The 21,649-nt window shown below is 38.4% G+C and overlaps 1 protein-coding gene across 1 annotated transcript in view; it reads right to left on the reverse strand.

Annotated features, from left to right (window-relative positions):
- The window catches only part of elfn1b (extracellular leucine-rich repeat and fibronectin type III domain containing 1b), a 61,112-nt gene that overhangs the window by 2,088 nt on the left and 37,375 nt on the right, over positions 1-21,649 (reverse strand). The window contains exon 2 of the mRNA XM_026929006.3: positions 1-7,816. This exon is cut by the window's left edge and continues 2,088 nt beyond it. Within this exon, the coding sequence (XP_026784807.1) occupies positions 5,054-7,489 (2,436 nt within the window). The 5' untranslated portion in view covers positions 7,490-7,816 and the 3' untranslated portion in view covers positions 1-5,053. The remainder of the gene's footprint in view (positions 7,817-21,649) is intronic.

Genomic DNA, 21,649 nt, shown 5'->3' on the forward strand with positions numbered 1-21,649 from the left:
ATGACATTTAGAGGGATTAAACAATGACATGCGACATTTGTTACAGTCATCACCTGAATGCTCTGAACCGTTACAAAAGACAAAACACAAACGAACTGAACATTTCAGTCAGCGTGATTTAGTAAAAATCTGATTTAAAGTTAAACTCCATCCTGAAACACATTAAATCGGTTTATACTGAAGTCTGGTGATGTGTTTAGTGACTGGTGAGAATGTGTGGGTTGGTGTTGTACTGTCCTTATTCCTGTGAGAAGTTAGCAGTTGTGTGTTTCTCTGATGTCACAGGGGGACACTGTTATTGTTATTGTTATTGTTACTGTTGTTATTATTGTTATTGTTATTGTTATCACAGTTACACTGGAGTTTAATATGAGAAAATCCAATCACGTTTCGAGTGGAGCAAACGCTTGACTCAAACTCCCAGAATGCAATGCAGCTATACGACGCCGAGTTAGCGATGTACGAGATGATGAGCGCGACGGCATATACGGCGTTTGTGTTTGAGCAGAGTGAACAGACGAGGAGGAGAGAGAGCTGGACGGACTAAAGCACTAAAGCGCCGCTGCATCATCGCTCTCTTTAGATAGAGATGAAGCGAGGGTGAAACCCCACTGCACCTCTAGCAGAACGGCATTGTGGGTAATGTAGGAAACTGTGAAAACATACCACCATGTTGATTTGATTCTAAAATACATGTTGGACGTTACTGATAAATCCTTAATTCTAAAGACTAATATGCGCGTGTGAATATTGTGGGTGGAGTTTAGCGTTAATGTCAGAGCTGTAATCAGTGGTGACCTCTGACCTTTCAAATCCTACAGCAATTATCATAAAGTGATCGTAATCATTTCCATTAACATAATTATTACCAGATTCATGTTTCTCTATAAACTGCTCGAGTCTGAACGTGTGTATAACCCACCTGAGCTTCCTGATGAAATAAACCTCTTCATCTTTCAGCTTATTATTCGCTTATGTACCTTAAAACGTATTACTCAGTTCCTACACTGAATTATAGAAATGAAACTAACAGGAAAGCTGGATGTAGCGGCCTGGAAAACCCTTCACACGCTCAAATTCCAACATCTTCTACTCTATAAAGAACAGATTTTCCTGAACTGTTTCTGTTTTGCGTGTTTCTCAACTAGAAGTCAATTTCTAAGAAAGGAACAGAATCACATTTAAAGATTTCATTCCATTGAGAAACGACGCTCTGCCTCGTTTTCCCGAATTCTCTCACTTCCGATGGGTTTTCCCAGACCTCCACACACACAGGTGCTAAATAATTAATAAACAATAAGCTAGCATCAAGTCAAACTTAATTACATTTATTAAAGTTTTCAGTGTTAAATTCTGTCACACAAACGGAAACCTCTTTCAAATTGGAAGAGATTTCAGCTTCATTTAAATAAAATAAATAAAGAAACCCTCCTTTTTTTCAAACGAATAATAATGAAATAATAGATATTTCACTGTGTCTGTGTTTTTAGAGAAAGTTTATTTAGTTTGTCACTTAAGGCGAGACACTACAGGTGACTGGGGACGTTTTTTAAAAACACAACATACTGTATATTTCAAATAATCTTTCCTGGATCTTTTTATTGTACATTTATTTATGCAAATGAGGCTTCATCTAATTACATATATGTAAATTTGCATATTTAATAAAATCAGACATCTCGTCTTTGGATGTTATTAGAATTAAAATGCTCTTTCTCTGGGACACTACGTAGGAAGACTTTGGCTTGTCTTTTTTATTGTTTAATCACGAAAACACCGCATACTGTTCTTTTAGTATAAAATTGTAAATGAAAATCCAACAATGATGAACATTTCCTCTGCAATAAAATGTAAAAATAGAAAGCATTTTAACGTTAACTCTAGTTAGTGTGGTTTATATGATATATAAAGTGACAGATATGTCAGGAAACAAGCTTTTCAGGGATATCTGACATGATGTCATAGTGAAGTGGGCGGAGCTTAAAGTCTGTTAAAAGTTTCACATAATGCAGAGGAACAAACATCATAGAGACGTGTCAGAGATGCGATTTATCCAAAAATTGGAAAATTTCTTGACCAAAATCATCAACGTCTACGCGTAGTGTCTCGTCTTAACTAACCAGCTAACTCTACCGCAAATATTTCCGAATGTTTTAACGATATGCGGCATATTTACTATTATTCTCAGTGTAGTTACTGAATAATTCATATTAGATACTGAATAATATGCTTAAAGACTGCAGACCTTTTATATTTTTTCATACTCTAATAAACAACAATAATAAATGTAATAAATCTAATAATTTTTTCCCTCTAATAAATGAGCCACACCTGTTAAATGATGAAGCTTATCGTGTAGCTTCATTCTGCAGCATTGCGCTTGAGCACAGATGAGCGTTACGGCCGAGCCGAGCCGAGCCGAGCCGAGCCGAGCCCTGTGGCCTGTGAGTGTGTAACGCAGTCGCCATTTTGTAGTGAGTACGCTGCAGAATTTATAACACGTTTCCAGCGGAGGAGTCTAAATGGTCTATCAGCGTTACTGTCTGTGAAGAAAGATTGCTCAGTTAGAGACTTACCGCGCTCAGCACTTTAGAGCTGCTGCAACAGCTGAAGGAGAAAAACCATTCTGTTCATCTTTACAGCGCTGACCCTTACAGAAAAGTCACCGAACTTCACTCGTACTGCACGTGTTTACGTTTCTCACAGGATTCATTCTCTACACGGTTCATTTAGATTCATGTGATTTTTTTCTCTACATGAATTATTTATTTTTACATGTAATGTCTTATTAAAGGATGTAATTCTTAACATGATTCTTTTTTTTTCACTTGATTCATTTTTGTATTTTTTTAAATTAAATTAAAATTTTTAATATTTCAATTCTTTAATTTTTTCACCCTTATTTCCTAATGTGAATTTTAACGATTCATTTATTTCCACATCTGATTTTCTTGTACATAATTTATTATTATCACAGTTTATTACATACACGTGATTTTCCCCCAAATGATTCATTTATTTTCATGTGATTCTTTATATATTATTCGTTTTTCTTGTGGATTTTAAAAAATGATTCATTTATTTTTCACAATTTGTTTATTTCTACATGTGATTTTTAACACGATTTATTTATTTTTGTGATTCAATTTTTTCCATATTATTTTTTTAAATGATTCATTCATTTTCACCTGATTCATTTCCCCACATGACTGTATTTGCATGAGTCATTTATTTTCAGATGGGATTTTTAAAAACATGGTTCATGGTCATTTTTTTTTGTCACGTGTTTACGAGATTTCAGTGCGTAACGTGTTGAAATGCACTTTCACGCACGTGAAACAGAGGTGATTTTTCTGTAAGGGGATTTTACATGAACTTGATCTGAAGGTCGTAGCTGTTCAGCGCATTGGCACAGAACTGGCACGTTGGCGTCGTCGCTACGCGGAGAAGATAATCAGGGCTTTAAAAAAAGAATTTATGGCTGTGATTAGTCAAAGACGGATAAAACATTACAGAAAAATAGACGTGGTACTGAGACGAAGTTAGAAAATGCTAGAAGTCATTCTACATACATTCTTCTATGTGTGTTCTCTCTGTGTGTGTGTGTGTGTGTGTGTTTCTGTATTGTGTATTCTGACATGGGAAAGACATTGGAGTGTGTGAGTGAGTGTGTGTGTGTGTGTGTGTTTCTGTATTTTTGTGCAGTTGAACAGTGCAATCCTTAAGGACTCAAGACATTCATTGCAGATTTGAACACAAACTTTACAAAAAGAGCGTGAACAGAAGCTGTGTTTTCTTTTTAAAGTTGTTGTTTTGTTGTAAAAGCCAACACGTGTGCTTCTGTGGCAAATGTCTAACTTTTTTTTTTTTCGATACAGATTCCCTTGAAAAGATGGAGAACTCTGTAGCAGTCCTTTTGAACCGTTGGAAAAAAAAGTAGCACAGTTTTGTTTTTGTTTTTCGTTTTTCTTGGAACTCTTACGTGAAACAGTATTCGGCAGACATTTTGATTAAGTTCTTTGTTCCGAGTGCACAACAGTCAATATACTGTCACAGGACACGGCCATGCGATAACCAAAGATTAATTATAGTAATCAGTAAGAATAACCTTAATAATAATAATAGTAATGATGAGATGACAGTGACGATGATGATTGCGATAATAATAATGATAGTAATAAGAATTAGACAATATATAATACCCTATAATTACTTTTATAATTACTGATATATAAAAATGATTTAATTTGAGGTTAATACTGTTAAAAGTCATCTATTACTTTTTATACCTCCCCGTAAGATCTAATGTGTCATGTTTTATTGTCAAATAGCAAAAATAGCTAGTGATTTCATTATATCTAAGCTACTCTAACTCCAAAAAATGAGTGAGTTTCTATTTAAAGCTGCAGTATGTAACTTTTTGTTTTGTATTAGAGAGTCAGTACAGAAAAAAAACACACTAAAACTTGGTGTTCTTGCACTGCTGCAACTCATTCTCTGCTAAAATTCCATATCAGAGATTTTGGGTATTAAAAGATGATAAAATACAAAGATTATGCTAGCCTCAATCAAATAGCCAGTAATAGCAAAAGTAGTGCAGCTAGCTCGCTAAAACACACATCGCAACCAGGTAATATTAGCTAGAATTTCCAAAACAAGGATGAATATTCGCTTGGCTTTTTAAAGGTCAAGAGAGCTCCATAATTTCACCCATATTACCCAGTTGGCTAGTTCACTAATGGTGTTTTCTTTTTGCAAACCTAGCTAACTAGCTGGCTAGTATTCTTGTTCATATTGCAATTCTACCATGTTAACTTGATATCGTCTTCTTCGCTAATTATCCAGTTAGCCAATTCGACTGAGCACTTGAATATTGTTTAAATGAGAGTTGCTTGAAGTGACATTTTTCTACCAGCGATGGCTAAATCCAAATCCCTAACTCACAGGAAGTTACTTACTGCAGCTTTAATGAAGACTGGCTTTATTTGGTCCAGAGAGTGAAGTGTGGTTTATTTAGCCACTTTTTAAATAAACACTAAAATAAAATAAGCAATCATAATTTCTGCTGGGCAGACACACCCTTCCAGTAGTCGAGGATGTCATGGAGGTCCTCATCTTTAGCAAACTGTACTTTTCGCCGTAATGCGTGACCAGCAGCCATGTACTCCTCTTCATCCCTGTGGCGTTTGCGGTGGAGTTTGAACCGTTCCCATAGACTAAGCGATGGCCGGCAGGTGTACTCTGGGCTGGAGTAACCACTGAGGTTGTGGTACTGTGGCGAAAGCTGTGAATAAGACAGGTCATGCGGCCGAGAACGTGTTAGCGGCTCCAAGATGGATGACTTCCGGCTTGCAGAAACCTCCAATTGCTCCTCCATGTGGTGCGGGCCGGGGTACGAGTGCCGGTGCTCCGTGTAGTGTCGCATTCTCTCTGCCTCTGACTTCAGCATCGCAGAAGTTGGGGCGACTGTCAAGATCCCGGACTCATCCAGAGAAGTTTTCTCAATGTACTTGGACTCTGATCGATAGGCACCATCCGAACGGAAAGATCTAGGGCTGCGCAAAGACCCACTTGATGATGTGCTGGCACGCTTAAGTGGTGCTTCCATACTATGATGCCTCTGTAGCGGGTGGTGGTAACCTCCTTTATACACTGGTGATAGAAGACCGGACTTGCCTGGTGGGTGCTCAGATATAAGAACCAACTGAGGCTCAGCAGTTGAAACGGCTCCAGATTTTACGGCCTGGAAGGATGCTGATTCAGATTTAAGTGCATCGATGCAATTGTTGATAATCTGATTCACTTTATCCACTTCCTTGGCTATTGTGGATATTTCTGCTACAGATCCTTGGCTGTTCTCAGATGGTGGAATGCTGCATTCAATGCGATCTGACTGGTCTGACCTTACTTCTATATAATTCCCTTTTGTTGTTTTGGGTGTTCCGGACAGTTCCTGTACCTTATATGGGTCTTTCTCACTCGCAGCTGGTAAATACGGCATCCTCTGAATGGGCTCGACAGTGGACATCATTTGCTTCTGTGATAGCTGAGAGATAGTCCCACCTTCCAGTTCAGCCCCATATTTCATCTCTATCAAATTCCTTTTCATCTTCTCAAGCTTCTTGCTCTTTGATTCATCTTCTTGCTTACGTTTTCTCAGGCAATGATACACCACGCCCAATATAATGACCATTCCAAAGAAGCAACCCAATATGGTCATGATATAGTGAGTCGCTGTTGACTCATTTGGAACATGCTCTTTCATCGTCCTTGTAACAGTGGAGATAGTCAAGCATGTATGGTTATATCTTAGAGAATTGCGTATGGAGGCCACACAGTATGTATAGTTTGTATGGGATTTAAGGTTGAGCAACTCAATGTCTTCCCTTTGGCTTTTTAGGTTCTGTATATCTGTAAAAAAGCTGTTGTTGTAAAGGACCAGAATATACATCTTTCGGAAAGGGTTTGGTATTTGGATTGTGATAACTGCACTTGTGTGTGTCACCTCTTTAAGCTTCATGATTGGGCGGGCGTCTGGGTCGAAATACGTTGGGCTGATGCTGATAAGCTCATCTGGAGGTGTCCCTGAAGGGCAGTCTTCCAATCCACAAGGGCTCAGATCTGGCAGGATTGTGGGGGTGCCTCCGTCTGAAGATCCAAGCAGGTATGGGGTCACATTGTCATCCGTGCAGACAGTAGAGAGAGCGTGGAAAGCATTCCGGTATGTTGGCATCCCTGGATTTTGGCTTAAGAGGCTGTAGCCAGAAAAGCCAGCTGGTGTATCGCATACCATCCTCTCGCTTGTCCTGTTAGGGAATGCTACTAACCAGCGCAGGAATCCAAGTAGCTCGCAGGAGCATGTGAACGGGTTTGAGTAGAGCTCGCATGTTGTTAGCTTTGATAAGCCACGAAACGTATTTCCATCCAACTGCTGAATCCTGTTCATGGAGAGATCAATATTCTCAATAGCAGGACACTCCCAGAAAGCATTAGGTGAGACAGTCTCAATCAGGTTAGCTTGAAGGTAGAGGTACTGCAGACGCCCCAAGCCTCGCAGCATACCCTCCGTTAAGTTCCTTAGCTTGTTAAAACCAATTTGCAGCACTTGCAAATTGAACTGAGCAGAGAAAGCCCCATCTTCTATGTAGGAGATGTCATTCTTGGTCAAGTTCAGGTAGGTGAGGTTGCTGAAGCGGCTTAGAGCAGAAAAATGGATGCTCCGAATCTTGTTTTCATTGAGTCGTAGGTCAACAATAGTGCTGTTGATATGTAGTGGAATTGCTTCATATGGTGGCTGGTTCTGGCTGCAGATTGCCAGCCACACAAAACCTTTCTCCCCTTCAATTAGCCAACAATCAGCTTGGGCCACTGGCATCTGTGAAAATGAAAAAAAGAAAACAGCCATGGTCCACCAGAGTAAGGCACTGGTCACTACACCTCTAACACTTCCACTTGACTGAGCTGAACTTGTCATGTGTGTTTCCTTCATGGTTCATACAGGTGATAGCACAGGTTCACCCTCTGAGAGAAGAAAATTTACAGAAAGCTACTTTACTTTTGCAATCCTGTCACACCTGTAACGTCCACTTTAACGCTTTTCAGCAATTGAGCTGATCTGGACTGTTCCTTCAGAAGAATAGTCAAATCAGATTTGATGGAAGCTGGACGTCTCAGTTGCCTTTTTACACGTGAAAAGGACGTCCAGTTATGATCTCAGATTTGTACAACTTCTGGTCAGATTGAACCACTGCGGTGCTCCCTAAGTTGCTGGTGAACAATTGCTGGTTTTTACGCCCCATTTCCGTCATCTTGGACCCTGAAAAAAAAAAGATAATAAACATGAGACGTGACATAATATACTTTTTCCAATTTGAAATGTTTATTCATGGGTGGTTAACATACAACACACTCACAGAAAAGTTGATTATATAAATGTCATACAACACTATTTTGCAGTAATTATGCTGTAAAGATTTTTATAAAAGGTGACAGCTTTAGCATTACGATTACACCATTAGAATTAGTTTGTCCATTTGTTTGTTTAATTACATTTTATTGGCTATCAGCTGCTATGCTGAGAAACAGGACTATCCAATCGGAATCATGCATTTTTCCATTTCTGTTTGAAAGGTACTAGCCAGCTAGCTATACTCTGAGCTCAGGAATATTGATGAAGTAACGGAGGTTTACTGCAAGAGGACATAAAGATCTAGTTTTATGGGTGGGAGGGGCATTACACTCCCTACCCTGTCAATCACAGCAAGACGAGCCAATTGTGGGTGTCTGTGAGCTCGTGTATGCAGAAGAGGGTAGAAAGCGCTTTCCTCTGAGTGTTTTACGCCACCCAGTGACACAGCACAAGCAGCAGTTCGAAAAGATGGCTTTGGATGCTTCGGGTGTCTTGAAGGAAGCACGAGTCCTGCTTGCTAGTGGGCGGGAATTGTGAGAAAATGGGGTAAAAAATAAAAAAGAAAATTTCTCCAGCCTATTGCTACCATCTTATTTTAATCATTTTCAGTGGAACTATCATAAAGGTATTTAGGTTTCTGCACATATTAATTTGGGGAAATTGGCTGACGGTAGATTGTACCTTGCATAATGAAATGACAAATTCTGAACACCACCACCACTTCTACTGCTGACTGACATCCACTCACAATGGAAGAGTTTACTTTGAAAGTAAAGAGATAAAAATTTACTGCACATACATGAGATTTTCCAGGTATATTTTTAGACAACTGTTGTTTAGCTGACTTTACAGTTTAACCTACACAGTCATTATATATGCCTCCCTGCTCTCAGCCAAAAATAGACTAGATGAAACATTCCCCCACCACACAGAGGCCAATTACTGACTTACAGCACACAGGAAAACCGCTTAGCTCTACACATCATATGCACATATTTCCAATTCTGTGCTCACATTTTGCCTCCATCTAACCATTATTTAGCTAATGAAGGCAAACTCTGAGTTACTGTGTGACCCAAACTGAAGTTGCTGTAGAGCAAAACCACGTTTAGGAGCATAGAGTGTTAAAGTACTAAGTACTAGTACTTCTAGGAGGCACATAACCTCATACACTTAATTTAAAATGTATTTGGAAAATAATAATTTTTTTTGTCTATTGTCACTGTTTTGCTCCAGTAGCCCAACCTAAGCACTGCCTTACTGAGCACCAGAATAAAGCCATATTTATACCATATTTCTGTACAAACTCACGCACTGTGCACAGGACAGCATCTCTCTGCTGAGGTCTCCAAAAACAATCATTTAATTCATTTAAAAATTATTCACATGAACATTCACTGTTTATCGATTTATCGTCATTCTTAAATGAACATTCTCCATCATTATTAAAAGAAAATCTTCCCCAAAAAAATCATTATAATGAGACATAGCTTAAGGCACTTCATTTTGACTTGCAGCAGCACTGTGCAAACTTTTCTGATCTTTCTGGAATGTAACAAACCCAAAAACAGAATAAACTTTATTAGGTCACTATTATTGTCAACTATAAACAACAGGACTGTGATTTGAGAATGAGGGAAGATCTCACTAGTAAGTTCCACAGGGCATCTAGTCATGAACCTGAGTGATGTAGCTGAGGTTGAGGAACTGTAAACGTTCAGGAGTTGTATAACGTTCTGCTCTTTGTTGTTATAACTTGTGAAGCTGTATACCACGCCCACTTACTGTTCTAATCTAAATACATGTAGTGGCATTGCGTTACTCTGCTAACTACTAGGTAAGTACTAATCAGAATAAGTCTCAAATTTAACCCTTTCATGAACATTAACACAGTTGTAACTGTTAATTTAAGGTTGTAACTGTTAATTTAAGGATATAAGTCCCCTCCATACCACTCCAAAACTGTTATCCTATTAAGTATTGCTCCTCCCAATCCAACATGGCGGAAAGAGACAGATGCTGCACATCTCCGACATTTCTCACTAAACTTTCTACACAAATATTTCTACTCAAGTAATGACTGTAACAAATATAGCTTTAAAAAAAGACAACGTAAAACCTCATGTATAGACGTCTATCGAATCATTACACGTTTATGGAATTAATTTCATAACCCTCCTTTTTTTCAGGTCAGGTTTTATCCAGTGTTCTGGGGTTTTATGTTTTAGGACATGAGCAAAAATATCCAATTACTATTACTTCACTATGTAAAATGTTCACTTGTGTGTAGAAAGCAATGTGATTCAGGACAAACCTGAACCACCAAAATCTGCCTCTCAAAATACTAAAATAATTTAGCAATAAAATCATTAATCCTTTAATACAGATAGAGCCTGATGTTGGTGCTGCAAAAGCCTGAACTGCAGGGCTGTTTACGATTCTTGACATTTCGAAATGATATGGTTCATTCCTATGAATTACGAGGATTGACAGGCATGTAGTGAGGAACAAAACAATGCACTGGAAAAATCTAGTAATTTTGCTTGTCTCTGAAATAGTGATTAGCATATCTTTGCTAAGTGCAGGTTGATTTAATTATTGTGCACATACTGCTAGAGGGGTGATTCCATGATCAGGATGTCACTGATATTATATTTACAATATTTACAGAGATACATTTTAAAAACAGGGAACATTTCCTTCCCAATAACCTACATGTACTTTTCAGATAGATCACTTTAATAAAAAAAATCTACAGCACTGCATTGTCCATTGTCCCAGCTCATTATAACTGCACTTTACCATGAAATATAATCATTAAAATACTTCAAAAATCATATTGCTTTTGTATTAAAGTGTGAAGCCATTCTCATACTTTTCCATTCTAAGTTATGTAAAACTGTTTCACTCACTGCAGATCACTACCTCATTTCATTTAAAATGTGTCTTAGTCATAGCACATGCACTTAGCCTTGAATGATTCGTTACATTAACACATCGTCTGTGAATCCAGCTTCATTGAAAATTTCCCAGATTTATTTAACTTTGCTTGGTTTGTTCTCTGACCCCACAGAACTCCACTAAGTGGCTGAAAGCTCAGAGTCAATGTTTTGTGCCACACTGGATAACATTGCCTCATCTAAAAGAAAATAATTAAGTAAAAGCTAAAACCCTGGTTTAATGATTGCACTTGCATTTTAAATCAGAGCACTCAAAATTCTAGAGTTTTATTTAATAAGGTAACAGAGTTAACTAGGAATAAAAGAGCCACCAAAGCACCAATACCAAGTATATGTAGTGGCAGTGAGTTTATGAATTTCTTCTCTGACAAAATGACATAAAAATCAGAGTATTAACTTAAATTCAGACAATCTGATTACTAGTTACGTAGAAAGCAATATAACTACATAAGTGGAGTGATTGCAATCCTTTACCTCCATCCAACATACTAAATTCAATTCACTGATTTTCTCCTTAAAATCGAGATATGTACAGGATCCGGGAATTACACATGTTGTTAAACAAGTACCACAAGAAACAACTGGAAATCACTTGAAATCTTTCCGTCAGGATTTAGGCCACATCACAGTACTGAGACAGCGCTGGTTAAAGTAGTAAATGACCAGATACTGGTCTTCAGTCAAGGTCATGTCTCCTTGCTTGTGTTGGTTGACTTTTTTTTTTCTTTGGTCTATTATAAGCCACCACATTTGATTATATCAAGAGATACAGGTTCTTTATTTGTACCTAGAATACTGATGACTACAGCAGGTGGCCGAGCTTTTTCCTACAAGCACCCCAACTCCCCCCAGTGATGCATTTACAGCAATATATGTATGGCAAAATGTATGGCATTAATTCCTTCATCCTTAGTAACTGCCTGGTCAGGGTCACTGTGGTTTAAATTAGGCTACTAGTTTGTTTATATTTGGAAACAACTAAATTTGTTAAAATGTCATGGACAGGTATAACCTAATGTAATAACCAATAAGCCCATTAGTGGGATTTTAAAGAAACTGTCCCAAAGAAACCACAGATCTCTCTAAAAACCTGTCTGGTTTAGGCCACGCCCACTTTGGGTTTAAATCCAAATACAGATACAGGTACTGATATTTGTAGCGTTAAATAGGTAGAGATAGTGGCATTGTATATACACCCTGACATGCCGTCTACAGTCTCCTTGGCTTTAAAAAAAATTGGTTTTGCCAAACTGCTTTCAAAATTTAGTGAAATTTAATTAATTTTTAAGTGTACAGAGGAGAACTGCACCAATGAAACACGCATTAACTGTCATTTAATCATTGGATTAAATTATTGGACAATGGGAGAAGCCTTGAAAAAGTGCGATACAGATGTACAGGGTTAATCAGGCAATGTACTGATTCATGAAGAATGACTTCATTAGTAAATCCCCTATCATGGACATCATAAATATTTTTATTTGCGTTATGGTGCCTGTTAAATTGTTATATAACTGCTATTGTGGAATAAAGTGACGTTCATTAGACATGAGTGAAATCTCTTATTCCAGCAATTCATGTCAATTACTCTTCTTCTGATCAAGAGACAGAGAGATTTTTATTCTAATAATATCCACCATGTGATATTCCACAGACCTGGAGAAATTTCTGCTCTGCAAAACAGAGACCTCCTGGTCCGTGGAGACGGTCTCCATGGCGACTGGGATGCTGGAGACGGGCTGAAATATCCAGAGAAATGTTTGATTGCGCTCATTGGAGCTATTTAGATAGTCAACATCACAAAATGTCCTATTCAACTACTATTCAATGCAAATAAGAAGGACAGGGGAGATCACAGAGGTGTCCCTGTTAATACTATAGAGTGAGATGACGTGATTTAGATATAAACGCTCACCTAAGCTCTAGGACCTCATGGAAAAAGAATATGGTCCACTTCATCTACAGCGCTGTAGAATACATAATGCAGGTGATGTCTCCTAGCAGGAACCTCTATGAACTGAGACACTGAAGCTAGTGTTTAAAAGAAACATGATTAAACAGTTAGCTTTTTAATGAGTAATTATTAATGATTAGTTTATGGCTATCAGTAAGACAATTCGAAGTGGTTATGTTTTGTTTTGTTACTATGTTTAACTAGCGCCTGAATTCATCGAAATGTGTTGTTGATTTTCTCATGTCATGACTAATCAGACTGGAGAGTAGAAAGGGAATGAACAATCTGGGAAGATCTGTGAAAGTTCTTCCGTTTTTGGCTGAATGTCTTTAGCCATAAAATATATATTTTTTACAAGTTCAAATACAAATTTTAACCGACATCTCTCTGCTTTCTTTCACATTTGCATATCTAAGTGCTTTGTTTACAGTTATCTATCTATCTATCTATCTATAGATATATAACTGAAAACATACGTTAATGTGTTGCAGGGTGGAGTTTAACTTTACACCTCACCATGTTCCTTTAACATAGAATATTTGCAAATATTAGAATATTAGAAAATAAATGTCCTCGTTGTCATTAAGTCACTGTGCTGCTGCTGGTGTGTTTTTTTGTTTTTTTTTTTGGACTAACCGTGATTAGTAAAATGGCACAGTGAAGGTTTCTTGTGGCTATGTTGTTAGTAATCAGTCTAAATTATTCATTTGGAAGAGGACACTCACATTAACATAATAATGGATGTAGAATAATCCTCATCAATCCAGCCTCAGCCTGTGGTTTGAATTTTGAATTATCCCGGAGAGGTCTATGGTTGGTTTTGTCTGTTTAACAATCAATAGTGTCGTGACAGTAATTGCTAAAGCTAACTCCTGTTCAGCTTTGTGTACCTGGGCGGGAATGGGGGCGGGCTCAAGGAGTAAAATAATAAAAAATAGCATTTAAATGTTGCTGAAGTCCACCTACTTAATAAGTAGACACCTAATCTTGCCTAATTCACCTTTAATCCAAGTTGTGTCGTAATCACTGCATTTGTGATGGTTAAGTAAAATGAAAATGAGTCATAATTATTTATATTCAGCCAAAATTCACCGTTACAAATAAACTCAAATCCCAGGAAGCTTTCCCAGTTCTAATCTGGCTTTATAATTCCTCTGAGCAAATTGAAGTGCCATCAAGCATGTTATGAAATCTACAGGGTGTCCCAAAAGTCTCCATGCAGAGGGGAAATTAACGCTTTTTAGCTAAATGTAACTTTATTCATAAAACATCCTTTACATCGGAGTCGTCTCTCCCAGCAGTGTGGTGTGTGTCATGTGCTCGCCGGGTTTCCAACCTTGCGACAGCTTCCTGATCCAGCCATGAGAATGATTTCAATACCTTCTTCTTTTGTCAAAGGCGTTCTTAAAGACTCTCTGAAAAAAATATATATATATATATAATATAAACTAAGTATGAAAGATTTTGGAAGACATTTTGCTAAAAAGTGTTAATTTCCCCTCTGTATGGAGACTTTTGGGACACGCTGTAGTTATAATGCATTATAAAGAGAGAATTCCAACAAGTCCGTCTTGATAATGTGTATAATATAAAAGTAATTCTGCAGTATTTTATATACACAGTTGTATGTAGATTGTTTGGAAGAATCACAGAGAAAGTGTCAGTTCTCTTTCCAGCCTATTTATAAATTTATAAACTTCCTTCATGGGGCTGTTTTTACACCATGAAAAACAAGGGTTGCTCATGACACGTCTAAACTTCCCTCAGTTGTTTTACATTAGCTAAAAAAAAGCATTTAATAAATCTGTAGAAGAGTTGTGAATGAATTTAGCAACGATTTATTCAATTTGTCTTCGTAATAACATTAACAGGTTTCAGGATGTTCTTCACTCGCTTTCTGTACCATTATTAGTTTTTGCTCATTCAAGACTGAGATTTGATTTGAAAATGTTTTTCCTTAAGAAAAAGCAATTCTCTGACTTCACAGAAAAAACTCCACACTAACACTTTATTTATTCTATAAGACTATATACTATAATACTTTAGGCTGCAGTGACTAGGATTTTCTTTAACGTTATTTTAAAAAATGCTGCTGTGAGTCTCTCTATCTAATTAACGTTAGCCGGTTAGCTCGCGCCCGTCAGCCGCATGGGCAGAATGCAGACTCACTCTGCGCTAGCTCTCTACATCCGTCTGAGATCACGTCAGCGATTCACAAAAATAGATGGACGCAGATAGTATTTATTAGGAAGGTCTCTAGGGAGACTTCGTTCCCTGAAACCCAGCAGCAGCAGCAGCAGCTTTGGCTCCACATCAACACATGGCAGACGGTCATGTGCGGAGAAAGAGCGCTGATGCGCTCACTCCTGCTGAACGTTAAAAGTCTAGCACTCTGACTCACTCCGTCACTTAACACTGAAACATGACAGAAGAAAGATGAAGGTGATGAAATCTCAGATGGGAAAACGTCATCGTGTGCGCACGTCGTCTGTTTCAGCACAGCATGGGCTGATCCGACGCAAAATCCTACAACATGATGTCAAAATATAAAGCAGATATTGTAGCTTTTAAAAACCCCTTTCATCCAGACGACTGATTCTGTTGTGGTGGAAATCATCTGCTCATCTCACGCCGTGGATTTAGAGAAATCCTGCATTCTGCTAAACTGCTGCGGAGTCGGGCTGGGTGAAAAGACGACATGATCAATTGTCTCACAGTACTTTTTGAGATATCCTGATATCTGTTTATAATTTTTTAAAATAATCACAAACTGACTGAAAGCAGATGATGTGATGAATTTAATCTTTAAAAGTCTTGAAAATGTCATAAACAGAACTGAGAGTTCTGGCACAATGACTCGCTAGCCTGACAGTGTTAGAAAATACAGATGTGGTTGGAAGGAAAACCAAAACTGTTCCATCATCATCATCATCATCATTGTGTTCGTCATCATCATCTTCATCTTCGTCTTTTTCACATCATCATCTTCTTCATCTTCATCTTCATCTTCATCTAGCTCCTTTCTAATGCACCAAAAGTTGAACACTGTCATTGTTCTTATAGTTTTTTTATTTTTATTATTAGGATGTGCTCATACACACACGTACACTGTGCAGCTACACAGTAATGATATGATAATATTAAATTAGAGTTAAAAATTGTGTTTAGATATTGAGAAATATAAACGCATGCCGTTTTAGGAAAACAATCAACAACATGGTGAGTGGTGTGATGAAGCGGGGTTACTGTTCCCACTTCACACTTGATTAGTTTCCTTTAACGACGTGTGTGTGTGTGTGTGTGTGTGTGTGTGTGTGGGGCCCGCTGTTTTAGCAGGATTAAATCGACTGCGTATGTGTTATATTTGGGACTGAAATGATCACATGACGCAGTGAAATTCTGAGAAGGGATGATGTTTGTTTGGTGAAGCCGAGGCGTACTCTGCTGTGAGATATGAGCGCTCACACTAATTTCTCTAAATTCAGTCATTTGCATAAGCTCATAACATGCTTTAGGGTTGACTGCTCCTTTTAGATAAAAAAGCCGACTGCCTGTTTGACTTCTCATCGCCACAAAAAATATAACTATATATTAAAAAAGTTATTAGAAAGGCATTAGTAAGCTGTTATGTATTAGAAAGGTTAATAAAGCTTTGGCATTTATTTCTATTTATCAATATAATTCCTTTACTGAAGAGGCGTGTGTGACTATTTTGTTACTGTTTCCATTAGAGGCAGTTTTGTCTGAAGAGGCAGTTTTGTCTAGAAACCGATTTGTATGGAACTAGAGAGGCAGTTTTGTCTGAAGAAGAAGCAGAATTGTCTGGAGAGGCAGTTTGGTATAAAGAAACTATTTGTCTGGAGAGGCAGATTTTACTGGAGAGGCAGATTTGTGTGGAAGTGGAGAGGCAGATTTGTGTTGAGAGGCAGATTTGTGTGGAGAGGCAGATTTGTGTGGAGAGGCAGATTTGTGTGGAAGTGGAGAGGCAGATTTGTGTGGAAGTGGAGAGGCAGATTTGTGTGGAGAGGCAGATTTGTGTGGAAGTGGAGAGGCAGATTTGTGTGGAAGTGGAGAGGCAGATTTGTGTGGAAGTGGAGAGGCAGATTTGTATGATCACACAAAAGATGATATGCATGTGAGCAAAACAGCAGCAGGTTAAAAGCTAACCCTTTCTGTCTGTAGCAAAAGCAAATGGAAAAAGCCTCTCTCTTACCAGTAAAATATACTTAATTAAATTAATCAACCCAACAAAGCATAGCCTTCAGACTCACAGATGCACTGATACTGAAACACTGACTTGGCTTTAGGTAGATATGACTGTCTGGCCACTGATCTAGTGTTTTATCCAGCAAAGGCTTGAAGGGTGACAGCTGTCTTCTTTCCTCTAAGCAATAATGCTAATGAAGACCTCTTTGCTGCCGAACTGATTAGCATTCTGCACATGAATACCCTGAAGGTGCTTTATTATTATGTGCAACTTTAATTGGACATTTCAAATCAATTATCCCAAGATCCCAGCTCGTGATGTAAACATCCGGCACCATGGTTACTCTAAAATATGGGATGGTAATAAATCCACCTCTCAATACCACCTTGGACAATGTAATTGCATCTCTTTGCTCTAAAACATTACAGGATCACGGCACACACACAGAACTGATCCGGACCCGGCCTTCAGGTGCTGAACTGGTGCTACCTGAACCTGCTGACCGACCAGAAGGACACATGGTTGTGGCAGGGACTCGATGCTATCACAGATTAGGAGGGATTGTTAAGTTCCAGCGTTAGTGATATCTTCTTGGCAGATCTTTCTTTGTGAGATTTGATGATATTTCTATCGACCAGTAATGTTTAAAAAGAAAAAACATGTCCTTACAGATACATCACCTCATAATAGTTGTACCATCACACCTCAAATTGATCGCTTTAATGCCCAAGGAGCCAAATTGAATAAAGCCTACAGCCCTGTTGCCTGTGTTACTACAGAGTGTTTCACGTGGTCAGTTATTAGCTATTCATCAATTCCACTCACTTCCTGTTCGCTTGTCACCTGAACAGATCAAGACCCAGAGTTCCCAACCCTCCATCTGACTTTGACACAGCCGTGATTCTACATTTTTATTCACCCTTATACACTTTTATTATCCTCCGGATGAGGCGTGTGGGTAGATGTGTGGGTGTATGAGAGCTTTATCACTTATACACTTTATCTTTCCACAAACTCTGAGCTCAGCCCTAAATGTGCCTCAAATCTAAAACTACATGTACATTATTTATGTCTGAAAATTCACATGGTCCAATTTTATACTCTATATACAGAGAGTGTAAACGTTCTTCTCTGTTTTGATGATGATATGGCGGACATTTTGATTACTAACTGAACCGATGTAGATCTACAACTTGATGGAGGCGTGACGCTCACGTGACGTTCACCGTGTGAGGAAGTCCGAATTAGCTAGCGAGGTTTTAGACGTGACTCTTTTCACTGCTGGGTTTGTTAACTTTAAAATGATCTTTGTATCTTTGTAGGAAGAAAGGCTGGTAGGAGTAAAAAGTAAAAAAAAAAAACATTTCCACATCGTTTTGGTGGAATATACTTGTGGTTTCTTAAAACTGAGGTGTCAAAGTGTTATAGGCTGGAAAACTTTATTTTGATTTCTCAGCGTTTTTTTTGATTGTTTGCCAGATTTCAGCCAATACGAACTGCCAGGAATACATACTTCATATTCTGAATTGAACATGATGTAAAGGTTATGAGCAAGGAGGAACCATTTTAGATGTGTCAAGCCATAAATAACTTCTCCATCAGCGGTGTGAAATCGGCGTGCTTACTCACAGCCTCACCTTGTGTGTTAAGTTTGATAAGGATGGGGAAAAGTGAGGAAGATTTCTGGTGGTGTAGCAGCCAAACGGCTTGTGACTGCTTTGATCTGCAAAGATTGGCCATTTACCAAATTTTTAATTAGTTTTTTCCATTAAATTTATGCAGGTTTTTGAGAATGCGATGCAATTTGGATCAAGCTCTAGAGCTAAATTGTCTAATGTATTAATTAACTTGTCTGTTACTGCAGGGAATCTGAATCAAGAAACATGACAGGACACATTTTGACTCATCACTGTGATGATGAACACTATATTTTTAGTCATATGGGATTTTTTTTTTACCTCTTTTTTCTTTAATAAAATGAATTCTAGACCTCCATAAATTCTGTTAAAGGTATACAGAGATGTGAGGAGACACTGACTCACTCGCTTTAAGCCTAACAGATGTATAATCGAGTAGTGTCACAGATTCTCCACCCCAGGAGTCTCCACATTGACTTTTCCATTTCATTTCCTCTTCTGCTCTCACTCCGCACTGGCACCTCTGATAATGATCATCCACATATGTCCCTGCTTCTTTACTGACTCATTATCACCCTGCATGTATTCTCTGGGTTTTTTTTTTTCGTTTTTGTGGAGTCCATCGGTTTTTGTGACATATTACAGTGTCTTGCATAAGCATTCACCCCACTTTTCCACATCGTGTGTGTCAGGGATTGGTGCAAGTGCAGATCATTTCTTATGTGAAGCACAAACAAAACAACCAAAACTGTGAAAATAAGATCCATGAACGTTAACTGTGGATACGCGGCAAACAGCACACAGACTAGAAGCGATACTGTGGCACACACGACAACAAACAGCAATTACTGCAGAAGCTTGAAGGGGCGACACTGAAAAACTTAAATCGTGGTGCTAACAAGGCATGGGTGAGAGAGGCTAGTGAGACATGTGATGTACCGGGGCTGATGGGTAATGTAGTTCTGCGCCCTTTGGCACTACCATGACAGTGTAGTGTTAAAACCAGGAGCCAGAGTTTTACCATTTGATTTACACATTTTTCTATTCTGACACAAATGCAATTAAAACAATATTGTGGACATTTGTTTTCAGTATATTCCTTGACAATTTCACAAACCCTGCTGATGAAAAGCATTTGTGCAACGTGATGCTACCACCACCATGCTTCACACGGGGAAAGGTGGTCTCAGGGTGTTGCGTTTCTGCTAAATGTGGTGCTTTGTGCCAAGGACAAAAAATTCATTTTTGGTCTCGTCAGACCAGAGAATCTTTTTCCACACGAGTCTGTTTAAAAAGGTTTCATTTGGCTTTTATTTTGCTTTTTGTCTTTATTTATGATGCTGTGTGTTAAGATATGTCCTCTAACAAACTCTGGATTCTTTTAGGAACAGGTGTATTTATATTGAGATCATGTTTTTTGTTATTTGTAAGTCTTTAGTGACACTGCAGATCTCACTGACCCCAGTAACAAGATCACATGCACTCTCTTCTTATCCTCCCATCTCATCTTCTAGAAGAACGAGGGGAAAGTCCCACTCAGGGTCCGTGGAGAGCAGAGAAGCACAGACATCATCTCTGTCCCAAAAACGTCCTCCAGCTTCCACGCTTGGGAGGTATATGGGGGGTGATATAATGGGAGATATAATCCCTTTATATAAACATATCAGAGCCAGCCTGGTCACCTGGTGTATCTCCAGCTGGAGGTGGTCAGGGGTACACATCACCTCTACCGGCTCTTCTTAATGTGGACGAGCAGTAGATGTACTCTCACCTCCTCCCACATGACCAAAATTAAGGTATCAAGTAGGCATCATGAATGAGGGAACTGGGCTAGCATTCACAAGACAGCGACCTCTGCTGCTGGGGAGGAGTAACGTACGGAGTTGCTGTAAATCAGGCCAAAATATAGTTAAACTTTAATTTGGATGGAAATACAGAAATCCCATTACACAACGTAGGCGTAAATAAGTAATCTGAAGTTATAGACGTATTCTAATGGACCATAAAACCACATCTCCTGTGGAGTAAATGGAATTCACAAAGTAATTAGCCTCAGTAATATCAAACAGCCCCAGAGAGTCAAGAAAACACCAACAATCACCTTCTTATTCACAGATGTAAATCCCATTTGTTAAACGAATGTGACCTATGGGTGAGAGCAATTTCAGTTTCCACGCTGAAACTGCGCTAAACATGCTAATAAAGTCTGGAGTAAATGTGTTTTTATGAAGTAATGGTTTGTTGGATGAGCATCAGTGATGGTTGTAGATGTTCTCTGGATGAATATTTCTTATTACATTGAAAGAGAAGCTGGATCGGGACCAACGCCTGTGTGATTGCTGTATTTCGAGCTGCAACATTTCAATAACTGCGTGAAATGACCTACATTCCAGCTCAAGTGGAGGCGAAATCTTACGTTGGTTCACATGGACTATATGGCTGATCAGCTGCCATTCAGAAAATCATTTAACATCAGTGAGTTAGACTGTGTGTTCCAGATATTCCAGATCAGATGCTCTAATTGCTTTGTAATTACAATAAAAAATATAGTTTGACTTTCACTGAAATGTTTCAGATGCAGCAGCATTAAATGCAATGCCTCAGATGATGCACAGTTATTAAAAATAACCAGTGCATGAAACAATTCAGTATTTTATACAATACAAGGCTCCACTTTAATTGGCATATTAAATTAACATTACATTAATATTCTATTCAGGCTTTAGGCTTTTCTGATATATCAGGCCTACTGTCCTTGGCTTCGGAAAAAATAAAATCATTCAAGTTTAAATTGCTTAAGGGCATGATGGGATTTTTTTTATTCGAAACCAAAAATAAGAGAATCAACCTTGAGGGTCTACAGAGGAAAGAAGCTCTCTGTGTCCTCTCTCTCTCTCTCTCTCTCTCTCTCTCTCTCTCTCTCTCCCTCCCTCTGTGTTTCTGTTTCTGTCTCTCTCTCTCTCTCTCTCTCTCTCTTTCTCC

Source organism: Pangasianodon hypophthalmus, chromosome 26, assembly GCF_027358585.1.
Source record: "Pangasianodon hypophthalmus isolate fPanHyp1 chromosome 26, fPanHyp1.pri, whole genome shotgun sequence".
NCBI classification, from domain to species: Eukaryota; Metazoa; Chordata; class Actinopteri; order Siluriformes; family Pangasiidae; genus Pangasianodon; species Pangasianodon hypophthalmus.